The 26,094-nt window shown below is 47.2% G+C and overlaps 1 protein-coding gene across 2 annotated transcripts; it reads right to left on the bottom strand.

Annotated features, from left to right (window-relative positions):
- Window positions 1-146: 146 nt before the first annotated feature.
- On the bottom strand, window positions 147-26,094 carry LOC149336666 (uncharacterized). 2 transcript variants are annotated; one of them, XM_089553039.1, is made up of 16 exons: window positions 25,892-26,094; window positions 23,183-23,212; window positions 22,241-22,485; window positions 19,616-19,836; window positions 14,922-15,085; window positions 14,575-14,662; window positions 13,120-13,277; window positions 12,638-12,710; window positions 10,595-10,725; window positions 9,706-9,811; window positions 6,148-6,320; window positions 5,655-5,778; window positions 4,805-4,939; window positions 3,958-4,122; window positions 3,114-3,237; window positions 147-1,073 (listed from the first exon to the last, which is right to left on the bottom strand). In XM_089553039.1, exons 2-16 carry the CDS (start codon window positions 23,198-23,200, stop codon window positions 1,019-1,021), a joined length of 1,980 nt encoding a protein of 659 aa, XP_089409165.1. In that variant the 5' UTR covers window positions 23,201-23,212; window positions 25,892-26,094; the 3' UTR covers window positions 147-1,018. The 2 variants fall into 2 exon arrangements, with proteins under 2 accessions (XP_089409165.1, XP_089409166.1); XM_089553040.1 differs by having other exon boundaries at window positions 3,114-3,234; window positions 25,892-26,093.

The raw sequence follows: 26,094 nt of genomic DNA, 5'->3' as shown, positions 1-26,094 counted from the left end.
CCGGCCCTTGTGCACGGAATGACCACCTCAACAGTGATGCTATCACATCAGGAAGTCTCATACACACGCTCCATGCCGGCCCAGTGCTCTCAAAACATGGACTCGTTCAACGAAGTGTCCGCATCACAAAACCATCACAATGCGAGGAAGCCAGTTGGCTAAAAGCTTTATTAAGCAACATCAAGACTGACACCCAGCACTGTGGGACCTGTACAAAAATAAACTAACAAGTCGTAGGTAATTACACCTTGAAACCTGCCTGCAGTCTGCAGATGCGTCAAACAATAAATCACAATGCCATCATTAGACTGTGGGCATGCAGTATAAAAACTGCGTAATAAAAATATGCCCCCAATTCACAGCCATTAAAAGTGAACACATCACTGTCAATTATATAGCCTAGCCCACTTATAACTGCTCCAGATAACATGAACGCTTCCTTATTATGAACGAAAGCAGTGCCACTGTCAAAGTACTGCTGTAGGGCAATGGCAATTTGTCTCGGATGCAACGGACAATTAGAGCCACACAATTCGGTTATAGCGAAAGCGGAGGTGCCATAAAGTATTTTGGGCTGTAATACAGGCAGTCCGCTTAGGTACTACGATCATTGGACAACAAATGCAATACTACACATGACCGTCAGGTTCATCATAAGTGAGCTTGACTGTCTTAAAATCTGCCTGCAGCCCAAAAAAGCTAAAAAAAAATTACAATGCGACCATTAGCCTTTGGGCATGCAGGATAAAAAATTATGCAATAAAAAATGCCCCCAATTCACAATGTCACATTAAATCAACACATCATTGGTAATTACATCTTAAAATCTGCCTGCAGCCCACAAAAACATCCAAAATATGTTTTTTGTAGTTTGTCTTTGGGCAAGATGCAGGATAAAACTACATATTATAAAATGCCCCCGTTACCCCCCCATATTAAATTGTGTTAAAATACTTCATAAAAATTTCCATTTTACACGTCAGAACTTTAATACATCCACCAAGGAAGCGCAGTGAAGTCACCGCTTCCTGATGGGCGTCAGGTCAGGGGCACCACAGAGGGGAGCGTCGGACCTGCACACAACAAAGCAAAAAGAAAAAAAAGCCACTCACTTTCAGGGAAGAAAACTAAACCACAGGCCTGAAATGTTCCACAAAGTGTGGAAAAACAAGAAGACAACAATGAAATAACATCCCCAACTAAGCATGTCAATTTTGGTGGTCCTTTATTGGCGGCAAATACCCAATGAAAACGATATGGAAGAACAAGTACGCACGTTAAGCACGGTATTCACCCACAGGACACATGTCTCTCCACATGGTGGCAAGTGTGCATCACATGATGGAAACATCATCCGTCTCCATAACGTGCAACTCATAGACACATGAAAGTTGCTGCTTACAGACATTATTAGGTGCCAAAATTGTTACCTTTCCTATGCCCAGTATTCAAAGCGTGAATGGTCTAAAAAGTCTGTGCCTTTTGGGAATAGAAGCTTCTTAACATGCAGCAAACTGCTTTGACATGTGGGCACAATGCAAACTAAGTGTACCCAGTTGGAAGTGATCACGAAAAGAGAGTTGACTGGCCTGCTATCCCTGACTGACAATGTCGTATGCTCGCATTGAAACATGGGATACAATTAGCCATGTCAGGGCCCTCCAATGCTTTTCTGGCCACGAAACTCGTCTGCTTTTTCCAGTGTGACCAATAATCAAATTTAAGTTGTTTTATCCAGAAGTGCATTCGGCGATGCCATACATGGATTGAAATGGCCCATTATTTATGTCCACAAGCAATGTCAACGACAGGTGCCGAGCCCTTTCAGTACTGCGCAGCAGATCGGGTCCCATTGGCACTTCCCGCTAATTGCATGCTTGTACTGCGACGTAAGCAATCATCAACCTCAGGCCACTGTTGCTGGAATTACAGTGGATCAGCATTCGCACTCTGAAACTTGTGAATATGCTCTCCTTAATTGCCGAATCAGGCTCGCGAATCCTGTGCTCTCGCTAGGTCTACTCATCACAGGAGGGGGGGCCTGTGTCGCCTATTTTGAAATTTGAGAATACGACTGGTTTGGTTTATGGGGTCTAACGTCCCAAAGAGACTACGGCTATGAGAGACACCGTAGTGGAGGGCTCCGGAAACTTCGACCACCTGGGGTTCTTTAACGTGCACTGACATCGCACAGTACACGGGCCTCCGGAATGTCTCCTCCAAAGAAATTCAACCGCCGTGGCCAGGATCGAACCCGTGTCTTTCGGGTCAGCAGCCCAGCACCATAACCACTGAGCCACCGCTGTGGCTGAGAATACGAAATTTTTTCAGAACCAAGCACATATTTGGAGGCGGAGGTAACACCTCTGATTTGTTGCAGTGCTACTGCTCGCTTTGCTTTTCTCGGCAGCTCTGTGTTACTGAGGCAGGAAACCAATGAGCTCTATTTTCTCAGTCATGCCTCTGTAACCGGAACAGCATACCAACACGTGTGCGCGGGACGATGTCGAGCGCTTGCTACAAGTTGCATTACCTAACCCACAAAGGCACAGTAAATGTGAAATTTCACTATCAAGCTAACAGCGGAGGGGTTCCCTTCTGAGTCGCGGCAGCTCCAAGCTCCTCGGACAATGCAGTTCCGCGTGTGATGAGGCCGCAGCGTGGCAGCCGCGAGCAGCATTTGAAGCTCTCCCATAGCGTTGTGGAGAAGTTTCGTGACCACAAAGCACTGAAGGACTCTGTTACCACTTTTGGTAACCACACAAGCAGCCTGCCAGAAACAGTGATGAGATAAATTATGTAGTATTATGAGGGAAGCGACCCCCGAAGCCAGTAAGCACACACTACCAGCAGAGAGCAACAGGGACTTCAGTGACAGGCCTGCTAGCATAGCAAAATCTGCCCTGAAAGATATGAATAATGAACTAGTTATAGAGAAAGCAACTAGGGAGGGCAAACTGTCACTAAGGTATTTGTTTGGGCTAGTCGGTACATTGTTAAAACTGAAGGCACAGTGCACGAAAGACAGGACTAAGGTAGGGACAAACACAGCGCTGTCACACATGCATGGTCTGAACCAGAGTTACCACGACGAAGAGCAGGAAGGTACGCACCGCACTGGAGTGGAGGAGAGGCGGGTCGCCACTGGTGACTCCACAATCGGCAGCAGCAGAGTTGGAGCAGCACGGCTCGAAGATGCCCCCCTGGACGCAGCTGGCCGAGGCAGGCCACCAGCTGCTGGTGGACACACAACGGAAACGTGCGAGAGTAAATACAAACAGGAGCCAGGGAAGATGAAAGACCTGAATGCGTACTGCCAGCGTCGAACGAGATGGAAAAAGAATGGCAGAGATGAGTGTTCAGCAAAACAGAATGCAGCTCTGCTGGATGGCCTGTGTGCAACTAATAGCCACTGTAACTGCACTGCGGTGCTAAAAAAGGGAATACAAAACTATGCGGCCAGTCTATTTTTTGGTGACAACCTTCAAAGCAGCACGGCATCACACCTGCAGCTGCGCGACATCAGAGGTGCACGGCCAACTATGCACCGCGCAATTCAGGCTTGAGGAGGGATATTAGGACAAATGCTGCTCATGTAGCAACACCTGGACACAGGCTCCAGCCCGGAGTCCATCCAAATTAAAAATGTCCTCTAATGTTTTGCAATGCAAAAAGATCTCTTCCCAGTTTCCTTTAACAAGCATACATCCAGGGGTATGTACACTAACTGAACAGGCACACAGCATCAGTGGTTAATGCAGAGCAAAAACCCAACCGCTGGTGACTGCCATATGGCACTGCGTACACTGTTTGCACAACGGGACAGAGACCCCATCGCCGTATACTCAGCACTGCATTGTTACTGATAGGGCTTGCCATCGCCCTGTTTTGATTTATTCTATGCATAAAGCAAGACCCGAAAATTTCACGACAAAAAAAACAAGGAAGCACAAGCACCTCTGGTCTTGGGAGGTGGAAGGCGGGAGCGCGGCTGTTGAGGCGCCAAGGCTGCCTTTGGCTGTGGCTGTGAATTGGGCTTGGGTGCTTGCCCTGCCATCTGCGCTGGGGGTTGGTCAGCTGGAGTCTGCACTTTCTGTTGTCCGGCCAAGGATTTCCTCAGGCCTGCAGCAAAGCACAAAGCGCAAGTTAGCCACCACACGATGGGTCCTCAAAACTAGTGCCAAGCAGAAAGCCGAGGTAAGAAAAAGAACCGGCATGTAAATGCTCAGCACACACACACACTTCTTTATAGAAATTTAGACTCACACTTAAGAAGAAACCAACCAAGTTAGACCTCAACATTTCCAAAACATAACACACAGTGCTGTTTGAAGCAGCCACAACCCATGCACATTTGCTGTCCATTGTGGCACTAATTTGCATAAGCCTTAAGCATCAAACTGGCCAACTTTGGAAGGCTCATGTTGTCAACCACCTGCAATTGCTGCATATTTGCTTAAGTGGCGCACGAAATTAATGTTACTCAAGGTCCTCTCACTGCAAGAGTACATTTCATGCACAATGCTATGAACATGCAGCTTTTCAATCTGTAGATTGTTGTTTGCAATGTGCACAAATGTTTGCAGATTTCTATGCAGCGTAGTCCGGTGAGCCACTCTTCTATAGTTTGTTGTCTCCGAGATACCTCCTCCCTTGCCTCCCCTTCCACAGACATTTTGAATGTTAGCAGTATAGTCAAGGACAAAAGTGTGATCTCCAGCCAGCAGCTAATAACAGAGCTATAGGCTTTGTTTGCAGAGCATGCGGTACGTGGAGCATGCGGAGTCCAAGTGGCACAGCTCACCAGTTGCAGCTGGCTTAGCTGGTGGCCTCAGCGATGTTCGTGAAGGAGCAGCTGATGTCGTTGTGGGCACCACCGACAGCCTGGGTGCTGGGCCCCGCTTGGCAACACCACTCGCCAGTGCACCACTCGCTGGCACTGCACAAACACAGCAGCAGCACAAGGTGGTCACTTGACAAGCCAAGGTGGGCAACACTGTTTCCCCAGTGTAGATCAATACGTAGCACAGCTGCCACTCACATCAAAGACGACTCCTTTAGTTATCGAGAGAAGAATCTCACACTGCCTCGTTTAGGGCTGCTACACACGACCCCATGCCCTTCCTCTACTACCTTGCACTTGCTGCCGGTGTGTGTGCACCACTCCGCCGGCCTGCACAATTCTTCCACCCACTTTGTTCAAGGCGAAGAGCCGGTCCCTTTCCCAGAGAAACTGTGGGCAGGCAGACCGAAAGAGGGGACAGATGACAAGAAGCAGCAGCACCACCATTGGCTCCCCCACTCATGTGCCATGGTAAACCTAAGGAGCACTCATTTATTAGGCGGCCGGTCCGCTTAAGTCAAAGCCACATGAAATCCCAGACTCCACTGCCACTAAACCTCGGGAATTTGGCGAATGCCTTGGTTAACGTGTAGCAATGATAGCATACGAGGCTGAAGAGGTATCCCATAAAGCATCTATCAACTATGCTGCACATCAAAAGGAAGCTTCATCAGTGCATCTATGCCATTTGCCTCAGAAGATTCCTCCTCCTGGTATTACGGTACCAAAAAGCTCCACCCTTTTTCCCTATCCAAACGCACTGCCAACACCAACATCCACATGCAAAAGAGAATAGCAGAGGCAGACCGACCTTGGAGGCTCCTCCTGGAAGTTGCAGCTGCACCAACAGAGGGTCCTGCCACCGACCTCCGCAGGGAGGGCACCCGGGGGCCAGGTACGGCAGGTGCAGGTTGAGACGCCGGTGCTGCCTGCCGCTGGGCAACGAGGAGAAACACACTTTCAGACAGTGGCTAACCTCACCACGTTTGTCACCTGCCCAAACTATAAATGCCAGTAGAAGCCAATGTCGCGTGCTTGCGAGGGGCACGGGGTGTAGAAATTCTACATTGTTAGCTTTCAGGCTATGGCAGTGGTGTGTATTGTTCAGGGTCTGAAACATGCACATGGGCTACGAAACATGCTCCGTTGGGGAGTAGAGGTTAATTTCGGCCACCTGGGGTTCTTGGAGACAGTTGTAGACATGCCTTGGTTCAAGGAACGTTGCTTGTTTGTTCAGCTTTGCCCCAGTGTAGGCTGTAGCGACTGTGGAGCGACCAGCTGGGAAGCTGCAGTAGACCCCTCACCTGGCTGGGCTGCTGCAGGGCACTTTTGGGTGCCGACAGGCGTCCTTCTGGTGTGGCCCTGTTCACCCCAAAGGTGGTGTCTGCTGCTGCTGCGGGGGCAACACTGAGCCGGCCACGGGGCACAGGGGGCCTGGAGGGAACGGACAGCCGCCCAGCACGCTGGGACGGGGGCGCTGGGAAGACCACAGAACGACGACAGGAGAAAGGTCACTGACCAACGTTGAAAAAAAAAAAGAAATGGAAAAAACTCACTAGGAGGCACGAGTTCATCAGCAGATGGAAGCAACATGGATGTGCATATGGTATGAGGCAATGTACTGGAGGACAGTCTTGGCCGTGCAACGCCAATTGGCAGAAACTAGTTATAAACCGAGTGTGTCACCGAAGAAGTTGAGCTATTTAAAGATAATGAGCACGTTCGAATAGTGCTGTTTTGGTTCGAAGCGAATTCAAAGCGAATAGCAATTTGCTTTCAATAGTTTTGAAACGAATATTTTGAATACTTCCGGCATCCAGAAAAGGTTGAATGCCATACAGGCACTTTCATAACCGTCAACTTTTGAACACACAAGGCCATTACATGAAAAAAAAAAAGAAAAAACGCACTGAAGTTTTGTTACATTCATTGAAGCTGTGTCAACTTTCTGCAAAAATGACCATTGGAAATTGGGGAGCTGACCTACATGTGGTGCCGACGCATCTGAGGTGAGAGAGACCTATATACAGATATATGGGGCCTGCGATATAGTAAATCTCAACTGTGACTAGACGTATGCACTGCGTGCCCAGCGCCACCTCACATCAGGTGTTGGAATGGGACATCCACCTCCATGTGTCTCGTGCTAGCCCTCTTACACTAAACATGTACAACGGCACTAGCATGAATTTCATGCGGAGAAGCGCGGCTGCAGCAGCTGCAGTCAGCTCAGGCTCATTCCGCGGAAGTCAAGGGTGTCACGAGTCTTCTGATTAGAGAAACTTTGCATAGTGCAATCCGCTTCAGCGGAGGAGCCACTGAGCATGCACAGCACTGTAAAGCGACAATGTGAATGTATGGCTGTATCGTACAAAAATTAGCCGTCGCATCTGATAGATCGACCTTCGGGCAACTCCGGTCCACTCCAGAAGCTGGCTTTCCCCTCAGCGCATGTCCGAAGGTTACGCATGTCCGAAGGTTACGCATGTCCGAAGGTTGCGCATGTCCGAAGGTTACGCATGTCCGAAGGTTACGCATGTCCGAAGGTTACGCATGTCCGAAGGTTACGCATGTCCGAAGGTTACGCATGTCCGAAGGTTACGCATGTCCGAAGGTTACGCATGTCCGAAGGTTACGCATGTCCGAAGGTTACGCATGTCCGAAGGTTACGCATGTCCGAAGGTTACGCATGTCCGAAGGTTACGCATGTCCGAAGGTTACGCATGTCCGAAGGTTACGCATGTCCGAAGGTTAGCTTTCCCGCATGGCCTGCAGGTGCTGTTGCACAACATGCGCAGACGAAGGATGGCGCGGACTTTCCATGAAGTAGGCGGCGGACATGTACACAGCCAACCAGAATAAGAGTCTTTAGTGCGTTGCGAAATGGCCGAACGTGTGAACTGATGCATGGTTTTCGTCGTCTACAGGCATGCGATGACAGCCACAAAATGACAGAACCTCCTCTTTTTCATGAAACAAGGAAATTATCAAGCGAGTTGAACAAGGTGAGAAGAAATCCGAAACTGCTCACCACCAACATGGATGAATCAAAGAAGCTTCAACCCCTTGTGGTCAGAAAAAGCAAGTCTCTGCAATGCTTGCCGACCGTGCTTTCTGCTCTGGTGACCTACAGGTCCAATCGAAGAGCATGGATAACCAGCAAACTTTTTGCCAAGTACCACAATGCTTGGACCGAAGAGCTGACAGACCATGATCGCTACGCCTATACCAGCCGCTGCAGTACTAGTTCCAGCAGTACTGCCACAGCAGTACTTCCTGCAGTACTTCCAGCAGTACTGCCTGCCACAGAACGCAACGTCGGTGCTTCAATCCTCGGACCAGGGGATTATCCGCGCAATGAAGGCTGGTTTTAGGAAACCACTGATTACAAAGCTCCTGCAGAAACCAAAGACTGGAGACCAAAAACGATTTTTCAGGCGCTCTGGCTACGCTATGTGGATCACAGAATGTCAAAAGCAAAGGAATGCAGATCTGCTTTCGACATTCTAGTCTCTCCTCAAATTCTTTGTGGGGTGAGCTCGATGAAGCCGTCGCGGGTCTTTATTGTGAAACCAGCTGTACAAAGTTGCTGGAGATAAGTATTCGTGATGGGGCAGCTAAAGGCAATTTTTTTCCATGAACGATGACATTGAGACCGCGGGAGAGCTTGCGGATGACATTGTAGATGTCGAGAACGAGGACACCACTGATGAGAGTTGCAACTAGGAGTAGAAGGAATGCACCCATGAGCTTCGACGTGCTCCATGGGCTCGGCATGGTTCATCACCATAGCGCATCAATGGAAGGCTGTGGTCTCGGCTGTTAGGAGTCCATCTAGAATATTTTAAAATGTGTCCCCTCCTTGGCAAAGAAGATGAAGAAACAAAAAATTCAAGACTAGTGTGCTCTAATCAGCACGCAGTAAGCAGCCATCAAAGAAATTCATTTTTTTTTTCCAATCTCAATATGTTTGTGTGCTGTTAAACTTACTGCTACTTTTATATAGCATGACATTATATCGAAATCTTAGGAGTTTTAAGAGTTCGATTTATGCGGGTTCGATTGTACTCAGTAGACAATTCGGGAGTGTGGGCCCATACAGGAAGAATTAAGGGGGGACCCTGGTCTTGGAAAAAAAATTTATTAATGCAGTCAGTTATAAAATTTAGGCCATATGCATTTTTGTGCGCTGATTCTAGATATGTCATTTAATTTTATGTAAAACAATTCCTTGAGTACTTGTGCAATTTTTATGCAAGTATTTTGGAAAAAGTTTTGGAGAAAATTTGCTGCAGGAAACTCACTGAAATGCATGCCATTGGGTTCTCTTGACACCAAGGAATGCAATAAGGGTAAAATTATCAACCTGGCTCTCATAGAACTTGAGTAATAGGGTAATGAAGCTGGCACTTCAGAAACAGGAATACACACTTTTCTTCTCTAAGTGTGTATTCCTGTTTCTGAAGTGCCAGCTTCATTACCCTATTACTCAAGTTCTATGAGAGCCAGGATGATAATTTTACCCTTATTGTATTCCTTGTTGTCAAGAGAACCCAATGGCATACACTTCAGCGAGTCTCCTGCAGCAAATTTTCTGCAAAACTTTTCCCAAAATACTTTCATAAAAATTGCACAAGTACTCAAGGAATAAATTAAATGACATATCTAGAATCAGCGCACAAAAACGCATGTGGCCTGAAAATTTCATTACTATATCTTGATTAATAAAATTCTTAAGACCAGGGTCCCCCCTTAACACGCTTTGTGGTGTTTCCTTATCGGTCCATATTTGTCTTTGTGCTGTGTAGTAGTAAGAATTAACACGTACATCCAGCACAGGAGTAAGTGAACGGAGCACTCACGCAGCATGCTCCTCCGTGGGAGGGGTTGTCCCAAAGGCCTGCGTGGAATGGCACCTTGCCCCAGGGTGACAGTGGTGTCCGCCGCCGTTGCTGCTTTGGATGGGGCCTGGACACCCAAGGAGGCAGAGGCATCGTCATACAGACACAACAACAGGAAAAGTTCAGCAGGGGTAAAAATAACAGTAACCCAAAGGCCAGGACCTGCCAATGGCTGTAGAGAGACACTGTTGAGAGCCTTCCTTAGAGTGAGCGAAAATGAGTGAAACAGCTATGCCCACAGGCAATTCACTTCCTGGGTCCAGTCACACTGGGATGGCTGTTCTGGTGCAATTTGAGAAAACAAGTTGCTACCATGGGACTATTGCCTTGCACCAGGCGTGACTGTATTCACCAGTGCAAATGGCTGCACACGTGCTTGGTACAGCAATGTTATCACTGACCAGTGCTATTTATGAGCTACACCAGGTCTGCCCAGGTGTGCTCCCGTGTGCTAGAACCAGAACTCTAAGATAATAAAATATGCTTCAAAGCCACCCTCACTACTGTGTAGGGAGCTTTCCTGAAAAGGGGCACCCTTATCAGATGGCACTCCGCGTCAACCTAGTGTTGTTTCTGTTTCCCACCATTTTTCCTTTTGCATTGCCCTTTGGCATAGAATAAGCACAGGGGGGAAACTCCCATGGGAAAACAGGACTGCTTTAAGGAGAATGGTCACAGCACACAGCAGTACCATCGCACTCATTCTTTTCGGGCCCCCCAGGAGATACTTGCAACATTGACTCAAGCCGAGATGCACTGGCTACCAGACCGTTCTCAAGCCTGAGGTTCCTCTGGAGCAATTGACCACGCACACTCTTGGATGTGGACAGGAAGGTAAGACTGCACTTGCCTTCCTCGGGACAGCTGCCGCGGATGGAGCTGTGGGTGTGGCAGCTACAGCGAAGGTGGTTTCCGCATTGGCCACTGCAAAGCCGTCCTCGCTGCCACACGAGTCCGACACTGCAGCCTCTTCCCGAACAGCTGCAAGTGATGAGGCCGGCGTGGCAGCCGTGCAAGGGCAGAGAGAAGATCACCAGCATGAGCTCAAATGCGCATCGAACACAACACGGACTAGGTGTTACAGATTCGCGCAGAAGCAAGACAACTCAAGGCCGGCAGAGGTGTGCAAGCCACGGGCAGCCTCCTAGGAAAGAACAATGGCAGCCGTGGAAGAATACTTGTTCCTGGGCATGTTCTTGGTGTAACAAGGTAGAATAAAGGATTCATGAACTTTTCTGTGCTGAACAATGCTGGAGTGAACAAGGAAAGAGAAGACAAACCAACGTTGGAGATCTTTGTCCTACGGTAGGCGTAACCGGGCTGTTATCATGATGTTGAGTTACAGCAACTAGAGTTCAGCCTCTGACCATGTTAACCAAGACCCCTAATTTCCCCGTGGTTCAGTGGAAAAAAAAAAGGGGGGGGGGGGGGGGGGATTGTAGGGCATTTCGCAGAATTGTGTGTCAGCAGCCATACTTTTTTACACATTGCATTTGTTGACAACAGTACGAATGATAGGATGATGGGAATTTGATTATTTGAATTCCCTTGAAAGTTAAACCTGACAACATGCAAAGTTCTCTCAGTGCTTTGACATGCTTGCTGCCCCAGCTCGTGAAACAAGTGAGCGCATGAAGTGCGTTGCTGCTAGAGCCTCAGCACTTTAACAGTGAATGGGAAGACAATATTAGTGCCTATCGAAAGTAATATAACACAAGTTTTTAAGTGAATTGCCTGTTTCTGAAAGCACCCTCTGTTATATGTGGAGCTAAGATTGTAATATAAGCCAAATATTTTTTAGCCATTGTTTGAGATACTATCAGACAGCTCATCCACAAGACTAGTAAGCCGCGAGAAAAAGCAAACTTCTTGGCAAGCTTGAGTGATAGAGGCAAGGGGCACACATGCACTATCAAGAAAGAGTTGCTGCAAACATGCAAACAAGATGGTGCGGGCAGCTGAGGAAGAAGAGAAGATTCTGAAAGAGCTGCTAAGAGCATAGAAAGAAAACAAAATTCGCAAACTGGCATGGAACTGGAGAATCCTGTGCAGCACAAAATAAAGCAATGAGGCAAGAAGTGTAAGCACAGCATCAGGTGTTGCGCGAAAGGCTTGCCGCAGAATACTGTAGGTTCTTTGCTTCAATTCGTGGAACTGAAAACTTTAGGCTGCAGAAAATCCAGAGACTTAAAGAGGCACCAAGGACAAGTCAATCTAAACTTTACCCCAATTCAATCTGTTCTTCAGAAACGGGAAGAAAGGTTTGCAGTCCTGTTTCTGGAGCACCAACTTCAAAACCCAATAACTCAACTCAAGTTCTGAGATAGTCATGATGGCCTAACTGCATTCCTTGATTTCACACAAAAAAAGCAATAGCATGCATTTCAGCAAGTTTACTGTAGCAGAAATGCATAAAAGCTCACTGCATAAAAACTAACATGCCACGAAAACGCACAAGGACTTGTTTCCCCATGAAATTAAATGGCATTCAGTATTTGCAATTCACACGCAAAAAACGTCTGCCCTGAAAATTTCACAGATGTGACTTCATTCATAAATGATTTCAGTTTCTAAAACCAGCTTCCCCCCCCATCCCCCCCTTAAAAATTTTCACACCGCATGATTCAACCTTGTAACGTTGACATTGAAAAATCTGATTCTGCGACTTCAGTATTTCATGAAATACACCTGCATTTCATTTTTCGGCCACTTTTTTTTCTGATTGGAGCTTTTGTAATCAAGAGTTTCTGGCGTTAGAATGCGGCAATCTATAGATACTGGCAGAGTTCAATTTATCTTCAGTAACTCTTCAATACAACATGAACATCATTCAGGCAAAAGATGACTAGACTACACGGTGCACTGACATGGCTGCACTCACAATCCGACTTACCTGCAGGCGTGCGGGCAACAGTACCCTGCTCCGGAGCCACAGCGGTATCCGTAGCAACCTTGCCAGAGGTACCCTGGACATCGAAGAATAAAAATATAGAGTTCAAATGAAACAGATAATAGAAGAAAACAAAAAAGCGCACGAAAGCAAATACATCCAACAGCTGTCGAAGATGTCTGCCAAAGGGTCTCCGAAACACTGCTGCAAATGACTGGAAGAACCAGGAAAACCATTTGTGGCTTTTGCCAGTAGGGGGAGAAAAAAAAAAATGCCAGGCTGCTTACCGTACCCTGAAAAGTAATAGAGCTACGCACTACTTGCCATGCAGATGCTGCAACATGGGGGCTCTAGTTCAGCTGGTTTGTGAAGATGCAGATTCAACACAAAACTTCCCGAGTTCCCCCCCCCCCCAACCGCCTTGCTCTCTTGGCACATGCTCACTAAGAACCAATACATGCACCACACGGCCATGCCACACTTGCCTTCCTGGGGACAGCTGTCACTTGCGGAGCAGCGGGTACGACAGGAATGGCAAAGGTGGTCTCTGCGTTGGCCACAGCCAAGCCTTCTTCGCTGGTGCACAAGTCCTCCCCCGCAGCCTCTTCGAGAAGGATGGTCGGCAGCCCGTCTGGCACGGCGGCTGCACAAAGTCAGGAAGAAGATGCCAAGCGTGAGCCCAAAGGTGGCACCAGTTCAAGATGTCACACCGAGTCGTACAACGCCAAGACAGCTTCAGGCCGGCAGAGGTGCGAGACATTTGGGCAGCCTCCTAGGGATGAGTGACTGCAGCCATGGAAGAAATCTTGTTTCTGGACATGTCAACTTGGCACGACAGAACTTAGGGCTAACTGTACACCCCTGTGAAGGATGATACCAGAGAAGCCTCTGGCCTAGAGAGGATGCAACTTTGCAGCTGAGACTACATTGGTTAATATTAACCAGAATTCAGCCTTTGCATTATGTTCATTACTTTCCACACACACTCAACAAAATGCAAACTTTTCGCAGGAAAGGTGCCACTGGTGAACAGCCAACAGCACCAAAATGTTGCTACCACTCCTGTACTTTGCGACAGCTTTGCATGGCAATGGAGTGAAAGCTAGAGAGCTGAAATGCACAGTTTCATTCTGCACAGCGGAATAGTTTTTATGCAATAGCGCAAGGAGTTTGTTCTGTTCAAAACCTGGCATCTACTCTCGTCCTGCATCAGTCAAAAAAAATCCCAGAAGAAAACCTTGTACTGATAACATTATTTCAGGCATACATCTAATAAAACTGGAGGTTTTTAATGTTAGAAAGTCATGGTAAAAAACAATTAGAACACATCAAACTTTTTGGTGGTTCGCCTGGTTACACAGTGTTTCTACAGATGTGACTAGGTATGCTATCGACCAGGAGCTTTAAAGGGGTGAACGAACCGCGCAGCAAGTAATATGCAAGGCGGCAGTCCTTCGGCTCAACAACTGAGGAAGTGACAGAGTGAGGTGCTTTGTCCCCATGCTTTTCTCCCCATTGCCAAAAAAAGAAAGTCACCGAGTACAGCCCAGCAAACTGCAGCCATTCGACTGGCTCTGCCCTGGCACGTTGCCCAGCCAGATGCACTGGTGGCTCGAAGAGCCATCTTTGCCATGGCAAAGAGGCCAGAATGAAGAGGCTACTAGTACTGGTATGTCTCGCACACAACATGCCCAAAACCGACAACATGCCGTATACCCTATACACAAACAAAATCCAGGAAACACTACTGAAAGTAGTCGATAACACCTTTGCACATCTGAGTGCCCATAAACAGAAACTGAATTAATTTGCATATAAAGAAAAAACAAAAAAGGAAGAGGCACAGCCTCATGTAGACTCTTGAGAAATGTATACAAAAAAGCGGTAGCATGTTGGCCAGGCGCTGCTACAAGTCCAGGCACTGACACAGCTGAACTTACAGTTCAACTGTCCTGCAGGCACGGAGGGAATAATGGTGGCCTGCACAGATGTCACAGCGACGTCCGCAGCTCCTGTGTCTGTGGTGGTCTGCACATGACGCATGCGGAAGGCATGGTAAAAAAAAAAGCAGAAAGGCAAAAATCTGGCAAAGAGTAGTCAAGACAGATGCCAAAGTGTCTCCTAAATGATAATGTGGTACCACAGCATTTCTGTAAGCTGTTTATCTTATTACAGAACATAAGGCATAACAGACGGTGTCGCGATTGACCATTGTTGCATCCTACATAGTGTTATAACCTGTATTGTTATAAGTGGGTTTGACTATCACTAGACAGCGTGCACTTGCCTTCTTGGCGGCAGCTGTTGCGGACAGAGCAGCCGGCACGGCAGGAACAGCGAAGGTGGTCTCCGCATTGGGTACAGCCAGGCACTCTTCACTGACACACGAGTCCACCACCTCTTCACCGGTGGCCAAGGGCTTTCGTGCAAACGGCACGTTCGCCGCGGTGGCTGCACACAGGCAGAGGGAAGACATTAGCTCAAAGGTGGCAACCGACACCATCGGCTCAAAGTGCAACCGAATCTCATAAACAGGCAGTAACTTTAGAACAGAGGAGTGGAACACTCATGGAGCCTCATGGGAAAGCATGAAGGTAGGTGCGGAACACAGCTTGTTCCTGGGCAAGTCCTTGGCATAATGAGGTATAACCTAAGTTTTTATACATTAAAGGGACACTGAGGAGAAATTGAAGTTGACTTGCGTCGACAGAATACCAGCTCCTGATTACAAAAACGCCGTTTATACTGACAACAAAGCTCTTGTAACGTAGAAAAGAGCAAGAACCAAAATACAGGTATCGCCACCACAGGCCACACTCGCAAGTACAAGCTTCATGACGTCATAGGACAAAACAGTGTTGCTAGAACCAATAGTTCTAGCAACACTAGGACACGAGAAGCTACGAATCACTGAGGCGCAGCAAATGCATGCGCAAATCTCCTTGACGTCGCCAGATGGCGCCACGTAACCGACAGCTACGCGCGCTCCTGCAGCGCCGGGACTAATCAGCGCCTGCTCACAGCGGTATGGGTAGTATGGGGACTCCCGGTATTCCGCTAACGGTAACAAGGTACACGGTATGCTAAAGGTGTCTATTTGCGAGAACTTCGTTGACGACTTCGAGAACGGGATCCATTGTAGCGCTGGCAAAACGCCGGTGCAAACGTAAATGAAGCGACGGCCGCAATAGCCGATAGATGCCTTCAACGTGCGTCCGGCGGTAGCTTTCTTTTCGGCTGCTGCTAGGCCGCACTGCTGGGTGCCAGAAATTACGGAGTCTGCGTTACGTCATGTTCACGTCACTTAGTCTTGTGTTGTCATAGGAGAATCCCAAGTTTGAATCAGAGCGGCGGGAAAAACTTTTTCAACTTTGAATCCAAACCCCTTAGAAATAAATGTATCTTTTGCTGCCTGCCAAGTGGCAACAAAGCCATGACATGCCGAACTATCGGATTTTGCTATAAAAAAAATATTAATAGAGCTCTCCTCAGTGTCCCTTTAAACTGACTACGACAAGGTACAGTGGCCCCAAATGGAATGTCCCAAAGACATTTTACATTTAGAGGAGTGGACAGTTGGTCCAGTTGGTTGAAATAGCTGAAAAAAAAAAGCATGTCCTTGTGTGTCTGTTCTTAGGCCACATGCTACCTTTCAGCCAGACATTCATGTGCTCGACAATAGAGAGACGAGTCAGGCTGCGATGTCACAGGGATGCAAAGGTGCTGGAGTCATTCACTGTGTTGGCAGATGGAGGCACTGCCCGCATTCGGTGTGCCACGTTTAGTGCACTTGAACATACCGTAAAAACCCGCGTATAATACGAGGTTTTTTTCCCATAATTAGCGTCCTAAATTTCCGCCTCGTACTATTTGCGGATCCGAACAAAAATTTTCGAAGTTGCTCGAAGTTTTGGTTACGTTTTTGTGGCGTGGCTAAGGCTTGGCTTTGCTATTGGCGCGTGGCTACGGCTTGGCTTTATTACTCTCGACAAACACGTCAAGACGTTTCTTTGTTGATCCGTTGGGTGCGCCGGGGGGGGTCGCGGTGTGCCGTGCGCCTGTTGACAACGCACGTGCTCGCATGTAAGGCACGCTTCGTGAAGTGGATATTGTTTTAGGGAGCACAATGGCACGGTCTCGAAAACAGTACTCTGCTACTTTCAAGCAATTTTAGCTGTGGAGAACATCGGCAACGGTGCGGCCGGGAGGCAGTTTGGTGTCGAAGGAAGCATTCGTGGATGGCCGCAACAGAAAGAAGCCCTTTTCGCGTGCAGCGGAACGCGACGAAGCTTTCGCGGCCTCTTGATGGTTGTGTGAACAAACCGTTCAAGGACACAGTCAAGCGGTGCTACGCAGAGTCTACGCGCTCAGGTGAGCCTGCAGTGACGCCAGCCGGGCGGCTGAAGCGGGCTTAGAAGTGCGGCATCTCGAACGCCCTCGATGGCACGAAAGATTAATTTGGGATGATTTGTCGGACAAAGAAATGTCCGAAAAAAGCACTACTGAAGAAGAAAGTACCGTATTTTCCGGTGTACAAGACGCACCCTTGTATAAGACGCACCCGCCATATATGCAGGCTGTCATTGAAAAAAATGGTATATAAGACGCACCCGTGTATAAGACGCACCCCAATTTACCCAGTTAGGCTAGTGAGGCTTAATTAAGCATGCTTATGCGACCATCGTAAAATGCACCGTACGTGTGAGAAGTTCTTAAGCAACACTAATTGATCGAAAAAGGCAACACTCACGCCATACCCGCCCACGTTTTAGCACAAAAGAAAAAAAAGCAAAAGCTTTATGTCCACAACAATTTATTTTTACATAAAACCTTCAAAGTCTTCATCTTCGGATGCGCTATCGAAAAGGCAACGCGGCTGAAGCATTCTCTTTGCCCTACGTACTTGCAAAGCGTGACTAAAAAAAAACATCGGCTTCTCTTGGCTTGTCTTGACAATGGCGAGAAGCGCGACTGTCGCCATTTTTTGGCATTTCACATTTCCTTTGCTTGGGCTCTCCGAAACGGCCGCGTGTTTAAGATTCCGGAAGTGGTCAACCCCGCCGTTTCATGATAAAGTTCACCTAAAAAAGTAGCGCACGGCGGTCCCCGTATTGAAGTATTAACCATGTTACAACCGCGTTATTGGTAGTAATATTTTTTCGGTGAAAAAAGCTTGAACATGAACCTGAGTAATTTCTGAACTCGCAAAAAAAAACGTAAAATTCGCATATAAGACGCACCCTTCTACAGGACGCACCAGCAAGATTTATGGAAAAAAACCGCGTCTTATACACCGGAAAATACGGTAATTGAAGTGAAGTGCAGGATGCGATTTGAATAAATGTCTTATATGAGCTTGTGTTACTCGTATTATACGCGGGTGAAACTTTCTTTTTCCCATTTCGCGTCTCTAAAACTTAGCCTCGTATTATATTCGGGTTCGTATTATACGCGGGTTTTTACGGTACTTTGTGACTGGCGACCAATTGTGGGTCGGTTGGTTAAGCCACCAGGTTGAAGAAAGGAAGTGGTATGAACGTTCGCAAGTCTCTTGGAGTCAAATAGGGGCAAAAGCCATGCATGGGCAGTGGTCATGAAGTGGGATAAGTTCGGCAACAGATCTCGCTTCGCAGCTAACATTACATCCTTCTAAAAAAAAAAAAAAAAACCTTGCTAACATTACATTTCTGCATGGAAATCTGGTCAGTTTGAGCCTTATTCTGCACAGTTCGCGCAGTGAGACGCAGGAGGAATCAACGCCTGCAACTCGTTCGCATCCTGTCACACTCTCAGCATAAGAAATTTAGAAGTGGTAGTCTGAGCGTACCAATGCAAGTTGAATGCAGAGGGGCTGCTTTCAGATGCCAGTCACCTGGACTATCTGCCGAGAAGCTCTTCAGGCGAAAAAGACAAGACAGCTGCTGGCAATCGCCTTCAGTGAGCCACTAAGTGCGACGTTCGAAGCAGCACCAGACTTTGGTAGCTGTAACAGTTTTTTTTTTTTTTTGTACTGTCATTTTTGCAAGCTTGCATTGGTCCTAGAAATAATTAAAAGTTGCTAGGAGCTTGGAAAAGTAATGCAGAGTTATTCCCCAGATTATCTTAATTTTCTCACTGCTGGTCAATCAAAACTTGGCAAACACAGCAAATATCAATCAACTCCTGCGTCAATTTTTAGAGGACCGACTGCAACACAGTAGAAAAAAAAAAAATTCAAGTTCACGCATCATGCAAAGCAAGTGGTCATAACATGAATTGTCAAGTGTGTACTGCATAAGGCACAGGTTAGAATAAAGAAAAATATTGTGCTCCAAATTGGCGCTATAGACCAAAGAGCTGGGTCACTCAAAAATGAGCTTAAGATATCCAGAGGCATTGACTTTCTGATACCTTGATGCCCACAAATCCACGACAGACAAAACCTGCGTCCTGCAATAAATTCTCAGAGCAAACTCAAACCTGTGATTGTCTTTTTTTGTATTGGGCTATGTACACATGTCCACAGCAGCCTCTACCTTGAAATCTACCCTGGACTCCACCGAATGGCAAAGGCCAGCGTTGGCAAACAAATTTGAACCAGAGGGCCGAACCCAGAGCCCGAAGCAGAGCAACACTTCCCCGTGGCCACGAATATGGTCAATCACTCATAGGCTACTGCCGCCATTTTGGTTTGTTAAGTGGTAGTGGCAGTCAAGTCATGCACGGCATCATCACTGCATTAATCGCTTCGCAAACCAGCTAGCACAGATGCCTTGTCGCATCCCGAGGGCAGGCGGTTGTACTTTCTCCTTTACTCTGTTGCACGCTCTGACCCATTATAAAGAAGTAAAATTCTGAGACCGAGCAAACTGAAAGCCTTGCCAACCTTCACCTCTAACAGGGACGCAGCTGAGCCCTAATACAATGGGCCCAGAAGGAAACAAAAGGTGAAGGCGCAAAATGGGGGCTGAAGGGGAGGGTGGAAGGTTGCCAAGAACTCACGGCAAACGCGGCTGCTGTCTACTTCAACCAAGGACGGCTGCTCTGACGTGTCGAGCTTGGTCTCAGCCAAGAGTGGAGAGCCAAGCAGGTCAGTCGGTGCTACTGGGTCTTTCATCACTGCTCCCTGGTTTGTGTTGGCCCGAGTGACACCAGCCTTAGCCTTTGCCAGGGGGGCCGGAGAGGCCAGCGATATCAGCCAACTGTACCCCTCAGTACTAGCACTGCAAGCCATACAGGGAAGAACAAAGAACATGCTTGGCACCCAGTACACTTTCCTGAACTCCAATACTAGCACATCAGGCGACAAACAGAGGACAAGTTGAAGCCAGTCCACATAACTTGATTATCACAGTCCAATAAAACTGAGGCTACTTGCAGTGAAAACAGTTTCTATAAACTAGAAAAGAGCAAAAAATGATACAGGTATCGCTACCACCAGCTGTTTTTCAAAGTAAACTGCAATGATGTCAGGACAGTATGTGGATCCAAGGCTAGACCATACCAATCAACACTGCCCAACATTAATACTGGATAATGGAGACAGCCAAGATTTTTGGTCGGTGTTTCTTTGCCAACATCTTGGCAAAGAATCTTAGCTGTCTCATCTTGTGCCAACACCTAGCAACAGCGACACTAAATTAAAAAGAACCATAACATATAGATACATACAAATACGGCCCAAACAAACCCCGAATTTGACCCTGCCCAACAAGACTGTGACCTCCTAATTTGGCCGTGGCCATTTCCAAAAACTGGCTACCACTGAATTTTGACCTTGGCAGAATTGTACCAAACAACCAATGCTTTTGCACTATAAGCGGGTTAACAAAGTTACCGTGACAATTTCAGTTGTTTCTGACATCACAAGTATGAATCAATAAGTGAGAAGAAAACATTCCATACTGAAATAATTATCTCAGCAGTAAACAAGTCTCTTGGAGCCAAATGAATGTAAAAATAGCCAAGCAAGAGTCCTACAATTCATATGGGTTATTCCTGGTGGCCATCTAGGTTCATTTCGGATACATAAATAATTCAGCTGTTGTGGTCGGTGAGAGATTAAGGGCACAACGTGCGATTAACCAAACATTTACATGGATAGACATCCGCTTTCGAGTGTTTGCCTTTTAACATCTGCCAGCTATTGATATTTAGACAAGCACCCTGAACTTTTTCAGCAATGTAAAATGCACCAATTTGAGGGCCTGTTTTATACCAACTAGAACGCCACTGCAAAACAAACCCCTGATTGGACCACGCAGCATCTAGAAAGTCTGCCCTTGTCTTCAGAAAAGACTGCTACTATTGTTAATGACTAACCAAAGAAACCTCCCACAATACAAAAAAAAATGCAGTGCAATCTTAGAATTGTCATGCAGCTTGTTATAATCTAATAGCTAATAGTTGACATTTTTAGCTAGAAACTTAAGCAAATCAGCAGTGTTTGTTAGAGGTTATACTCCGCAACGTTTTTTTGGCCATGCAGCCAAAGCTACAGAAAAAAAAAAACAATCTCCCTTCCTATGCAGCGGAATATAATCCACGCATGCTACTAACAGTCTCATCGCAAAACACAGTACTGTGGTAACAACTGTTATCTAAGGAGCGCTTCTCACATAACAGCATTTTTTCAATTCAAAATAGGTGGCAAAAACACTTTGCAGACGACAATAAATATTTTAGGCATGTCTGGTTAAAAGAAGCTTGTATAGATGGCGCCAGCTACCATCAGCGGTGAAATGAGGCAACCGCACAGCGATCAACGTGCCAGACCACTATTCTGTGGGAGACCTATTGGTGTAGCGATGCATTTAAAGACACTCCACCCCTCCAGCTTTCTCTTCATTGGCAAAAAAAAAAGTTGCCACAGTGCAGATGGTTCACGTCTTTCAAAAGAGTAACGCTACGCCGACAACAGGCTTGGGGGCGAGATAGGCACTACCAAGTTTATCCAGAAAGACAACACACATACACGTCTACACCTATGAATCGGGAAAAAAAAAAAAAATAGACTCAGCGGACTAAGGTGGTTTGTATAGAAGGCGTACTAACATGCCATTGATCAGTCAGTCAGAATAACTTCTTTGCAGAATCGTTAATACACCTAAAGGTGGGTGGTCTGTTTCCGTACAGTTCGCTGGTGATCCAGCTCTGCTGAGTGCAGCCTAGCATTCCAAGTTGTTGGTGGGTAGATAGGGAATGACACCAGAGCTTTGTGATGCACTAATTTGCTTCCTAGCACACAAAGGAAGCCTCCAATAGTCCACATACCTCATTGGTGCTTCTACCAAAGGTGTTGAGGTGTCCTCAACTTTGCTTACAACATGTAGGCTAGAATGAGCCAGCAAGTGCGACCCTGCCTTATACTGCACAGTTAGGCAATGTCTGCTCACTTCGTCCCTTACAAGATTTTGCCGGAGGAATGGGCAATCCAGCAAGATGGGAGTTGGTGGAGATCTACAGATATCCTGGTTTCGTTTCCTCCATACACATCATAGTGCATCATGCCTGAATGACTTGGTGAACCTCTCATCCACTTGCTTGTGCTAGTAAATTGAAGACACCGGTTTGTAGCCACCAGTTAAAACAGGAATTGAGGCGTCACCAGCCCAACACTGGACTCACGCTGGCTCTCTCCCGTTGGGTTGCTGTGGAGACTGAAACAAGGCACAGCGGGGCACCGGGTTCGCATCCCCCTCCAACTCTGGATCAGACACCGAGAGGTCAACCAGTGTGATCTGGCGTGTGTCGACAAGGGGTGTGGTTGCCAGCTCCTCGATGACTTGGATGATGCGCCTCATTTCGCGCTCCACCATCGACTTGCTCATGGGGGGTGACTGTACCAGGCACGCAGAGTCCCCACCACCGTCCTGGACAGATGAGAACGTCCAGATTGAAAACCTCCGAAACTGATGCTCAAATTATGCAATGCCGCATGCAGCAAAGACAGTTCTCGAAACAACAGACCAGGGAGCTCGTAAAGAAGGCGCGCACTGATAGGCTGCACTATGGCAGAATTGAGACCCGTTCGATAAATATATGCGTATATCTAGCCAGCCAGAAAAAAAACAAAACAAGGGTAGGTACATGAGGGGCTCATGAAGTATACATGTCAACGACAGCGTTCCATGCGGAGCTTGAAGTGTAATAGACATTCCTCATCTGCCACTACAGCTGGGGTGCTAGCGAACACTCTCGAGGTCACGTTACACGCAGTGCAAATACGTACAAAAGTGGCAGATGGCAGAATCACTGCTGTAGCCGAGTCAGTGTGTGAGGCATGCAGATATTTTGGATTTAAATCATGCAAGCATTACGTGGTTGCCCTTTGTACTTAATGAAAAGTAGCCAGCCCCTTAAATTCAGAAATTACCATAAAAACCAAACAGCGCATTTTGTTGAAAAAAAAAAAGAGCAATCCGCTATGCACGTAGGAGTTCTCCCCTGATCATCCGCTCCAGGATGTAAACGCGAACATATACTTCTCATTCATGAGGGATTGTTCACGTGATCGTTTGCTACAACCACAGCTAGCAACTGCAGGCCAGGTGCAGCAACAATACTTACAGTAGAGCTGTGATCCATGGTACCAGATTCCTGCAAAGCACAAAATCAAAGAAAATTAGACTGCAGTGCTTATGCTATTTAAGTAAGAAAGAATGAAAAAAAAAAAAAAACTTTTCAGAACCTACTGTTCCTTCCCCAGGTGTGACTGCAGGAGAGTTGCAGCTTGTCTTTCTAAGCCCTCGTTTAATCATGTGCTGGGTCGCTGAACATAGACCGTGGATGCAAGAGGCGGGAAGGGTTCGTACGGAGCGGTTAACAATGTGCCGCATCTGCTGAATGTACCTTAACTCAAGCAAGAGCTTCTGTGTGGGCGCGGCTCAGTGTCCAGCACAATGGTTCTCTGGAAGTCAATCTTGTGGTGTCATGCCTCACAGTGCTCTGCCATCGCGCCCCATTCCCTGTTCATTTATTTGAAATCCGCTTTGTGCTCTGTCATTCTCGTAAATTAAATTCCTTTCCCAACCAGACAGACCACTGTCACTATTCATGCAATGTGGGAAGCAATGTGAACACTTTCGAAGAAATATGGCACAAGAACAACACGGCAGAGCATGTGGATTTCAGGGTTTGTAAACCATTTTTGGAACCCCCCCTTTTACTGTCACAGCAAGGAATCCAACAGGGCTTTCAGGCGGGCTAGTTAGTGCGTGAAGTTCCCTTAACAGCAAGGAAACCACACCATCCACGCGACTAAAGCGAAAAGAATAAGTAGACACAAGGGTAGTTGTACCTCTACCAATATTCGCGACGGCAGTGCTTAGAAGAAGTGCTATACATGACCACTCCAGCAGAAATTTTCCTTACTTAGCTTTACAAAAGGGAGCTTAGCTTTGGAAAGTGAAATGATATGGGCAAGGCAAAGAGACAGAGTGGCTCAGGGAAAAAAAACGCTGGTTAACGACATTCGAGTCGAAGTCAAGAAGAAGAGATGGGCGTGGGCAGGGCATGTAATGCGAAGGCAAGATAACCGATGATACTTAGGAGTATCGGAATGGATTCCAAGAGAAAGCAAGCACAGCAAGACGTGGCAGGAAGTTAGGTGGGCAGATGAGATTAAGAAGTATATGGGGATAGGATGGCCTCAGCTGCCACAGGACAGGGTTAATTGGAGAGATACGAGGGAGAGAGAGAGAGAGAGAGAGAGATGGAAGACCCCTTTGCCCTGCAGTGGGCGGATTGCGACAATGATAATGACCACATAAGCCTGTATGCACATAGTCATATCTGCATGCACTAGAACTAAGTCACATGCATAGACATGCTTTTCAGATAATCTCATGGGAGTATGAAGCGAAAAGTAGCACCTGTAAGTGCTACATATAAGACATGCACGCGACTAGTGTTGCAGTCAAAGAACAGTGAGTAAGTACAGAGGTGAGCACATCTGTCTACAGGGCTCTGCAGTGCTCTGTACAGGAAAGTAACCAAAATTTAAACACAGGTACAGAGATCACTTGCTCTCAGCACAGGCGGATAGACAAACCGTGCAGGCACAGGCACCTCGCCCCTAGCAAAGCAGCTGCATTCAGATTTCACTACGTTTGCTTCGCAGCACACCGTCAACATTCTAGACAAGTATGCTCACCTCTGTACTACCACTCGTTGGCCACAACCCATGCAAACAAGGGCAGGTGAAAACAAACGGCTGCACAATGGATTAAAGACATGACATGCCACTAGTACATACTGCTTGTTCCATTTGTGCTGCACTCAGACTACAGTAAATGCAATGCTTGCAATTGCAGTTAGGTCGCGGATTTAAACACTGAACCCTGCAAGTGACAGGGGCTCGTCCAAACACAGAAATGCGACATCAGAAAACCACGCTGCAGCAGCCAGTTTTTCGCCAAAATAAGCCGAAGGAATGCACGGTTCACATGAAACCACCCCAAGAGTGACCTATAAATCCGCCTCTGGCAGGTGACCAATTACTGTGCATTATGCGGTACAAGCAGCGACATGAGAGGAACCACAGAGTCACGTGAGCAGCACAGAAGCTTAAATAGCACATTTCGAATAAACTGCATTATGTCAATAAATTGCGCACACCACAGCCGCATTGGAATGCCGGATTTTACGCTGCAGAACTGCTGGATTAAATGCAGTCCTGCAATTATTTCGCCTGCTTCTCGCTAGCACTACAGACAAGTTTAAGATGACTGCGGAAAGACTCAACATACCATACATTGGCGTGCACAGAGCTAACGGCAGAACAGATAAGGCAACATAAAAAAAGCTTGCCGAGATGGGCTCGACAGCGAATGAGCCGCTGCGTAGCTGACACACGGTCGCCCTCTTTTCGAGACATTTGAAACAGCCCAGCACTATGGGACCGAGAAATGCTAGTTCGACAAAAAAAGCCAGAACGCTACGCGGACTCTCACAACTGCAATTTGCAGCACTTCGCGCTGTTTAGTGAGGTGTGTCGAGGATAGGCACTACGGTCAGCGGTACGGATACATTACATCCAGCACAGTAAACAGCGCTGTGTTCGAGCGTACAAAGCTTTCCGAGGGATACTATCCATCTAAATAGCACCCTGAAGTCTCAACGGGGACTTCTGTTGAACAGTGCCGCTGATAGGACGTTGCAAGCGATACCACAGGCATTCAAGTTTCAAAAACTAACCGCGACGAGCTAGGCCCGCCTAACCGCCCTTGTCATGGCACAGGGGCAAAGACGGGAAGTTAACAGAGACAGCACACTTACAACGCTTGTGGACGGCCGTGCCAGGTGTCCTCGCAACCTTCGGTCAGGGTCAAATCGGCTTCCTTCAGCACAGCGCCGAAAACAGCATTCGAAAGCCCGTTGACCGCAGGCACCGCAGCCGTTTTATGCGCTCAAAAATCACGCGCCTGCGCACGGAGCAAAATACAATTCAACGGTGCTGAGCTTTATTGTGGGATAGTAGC

This window comes from Amblyomma mixtum, chromosome 7 (assembly GCF_055824585.1).
Source record: "Amblyomma mixtum isolate Tamu chromosome 7, ASM5582458v1, whole genome shotgun sequence".
In the NCBI taxonomy this organism is placed as follows: domain Eukaryota; kingdom Metazoa; phylum Arthropoda; class Arachnida; order Ixodida; family Ixodidae; genus Amblyomma; species Amblyomma mixtum.
Note: the sequence above shows the minus strand (reverse complement) of the source record. Positions and strands in the feature narration are given on the sequence as shown.

What these genes read in the sequence shown, in the direction of transcription:
- LOC149336666 (XM_089553039.1), bottom strand. An exon ending in CGGCAGCTGTCCCGAGGAAG is followed by an intron (nt 9,812 to 10,594) that starts GCAAGTGCAGTC and finishes TTGGGTGTCCAG; the next exon opens with GCCCCATCCAAAGCAGCAAC. An exon ending in CCCTGCAGCAGCCCAGCCAG is followed by an intron (nt 5,779 to 6,147) that starts GTGAGGGGTCTA and finishes CTCGTTGCCCAG; the next exon opens with CGGCAGGCAGCACCGGCGTC.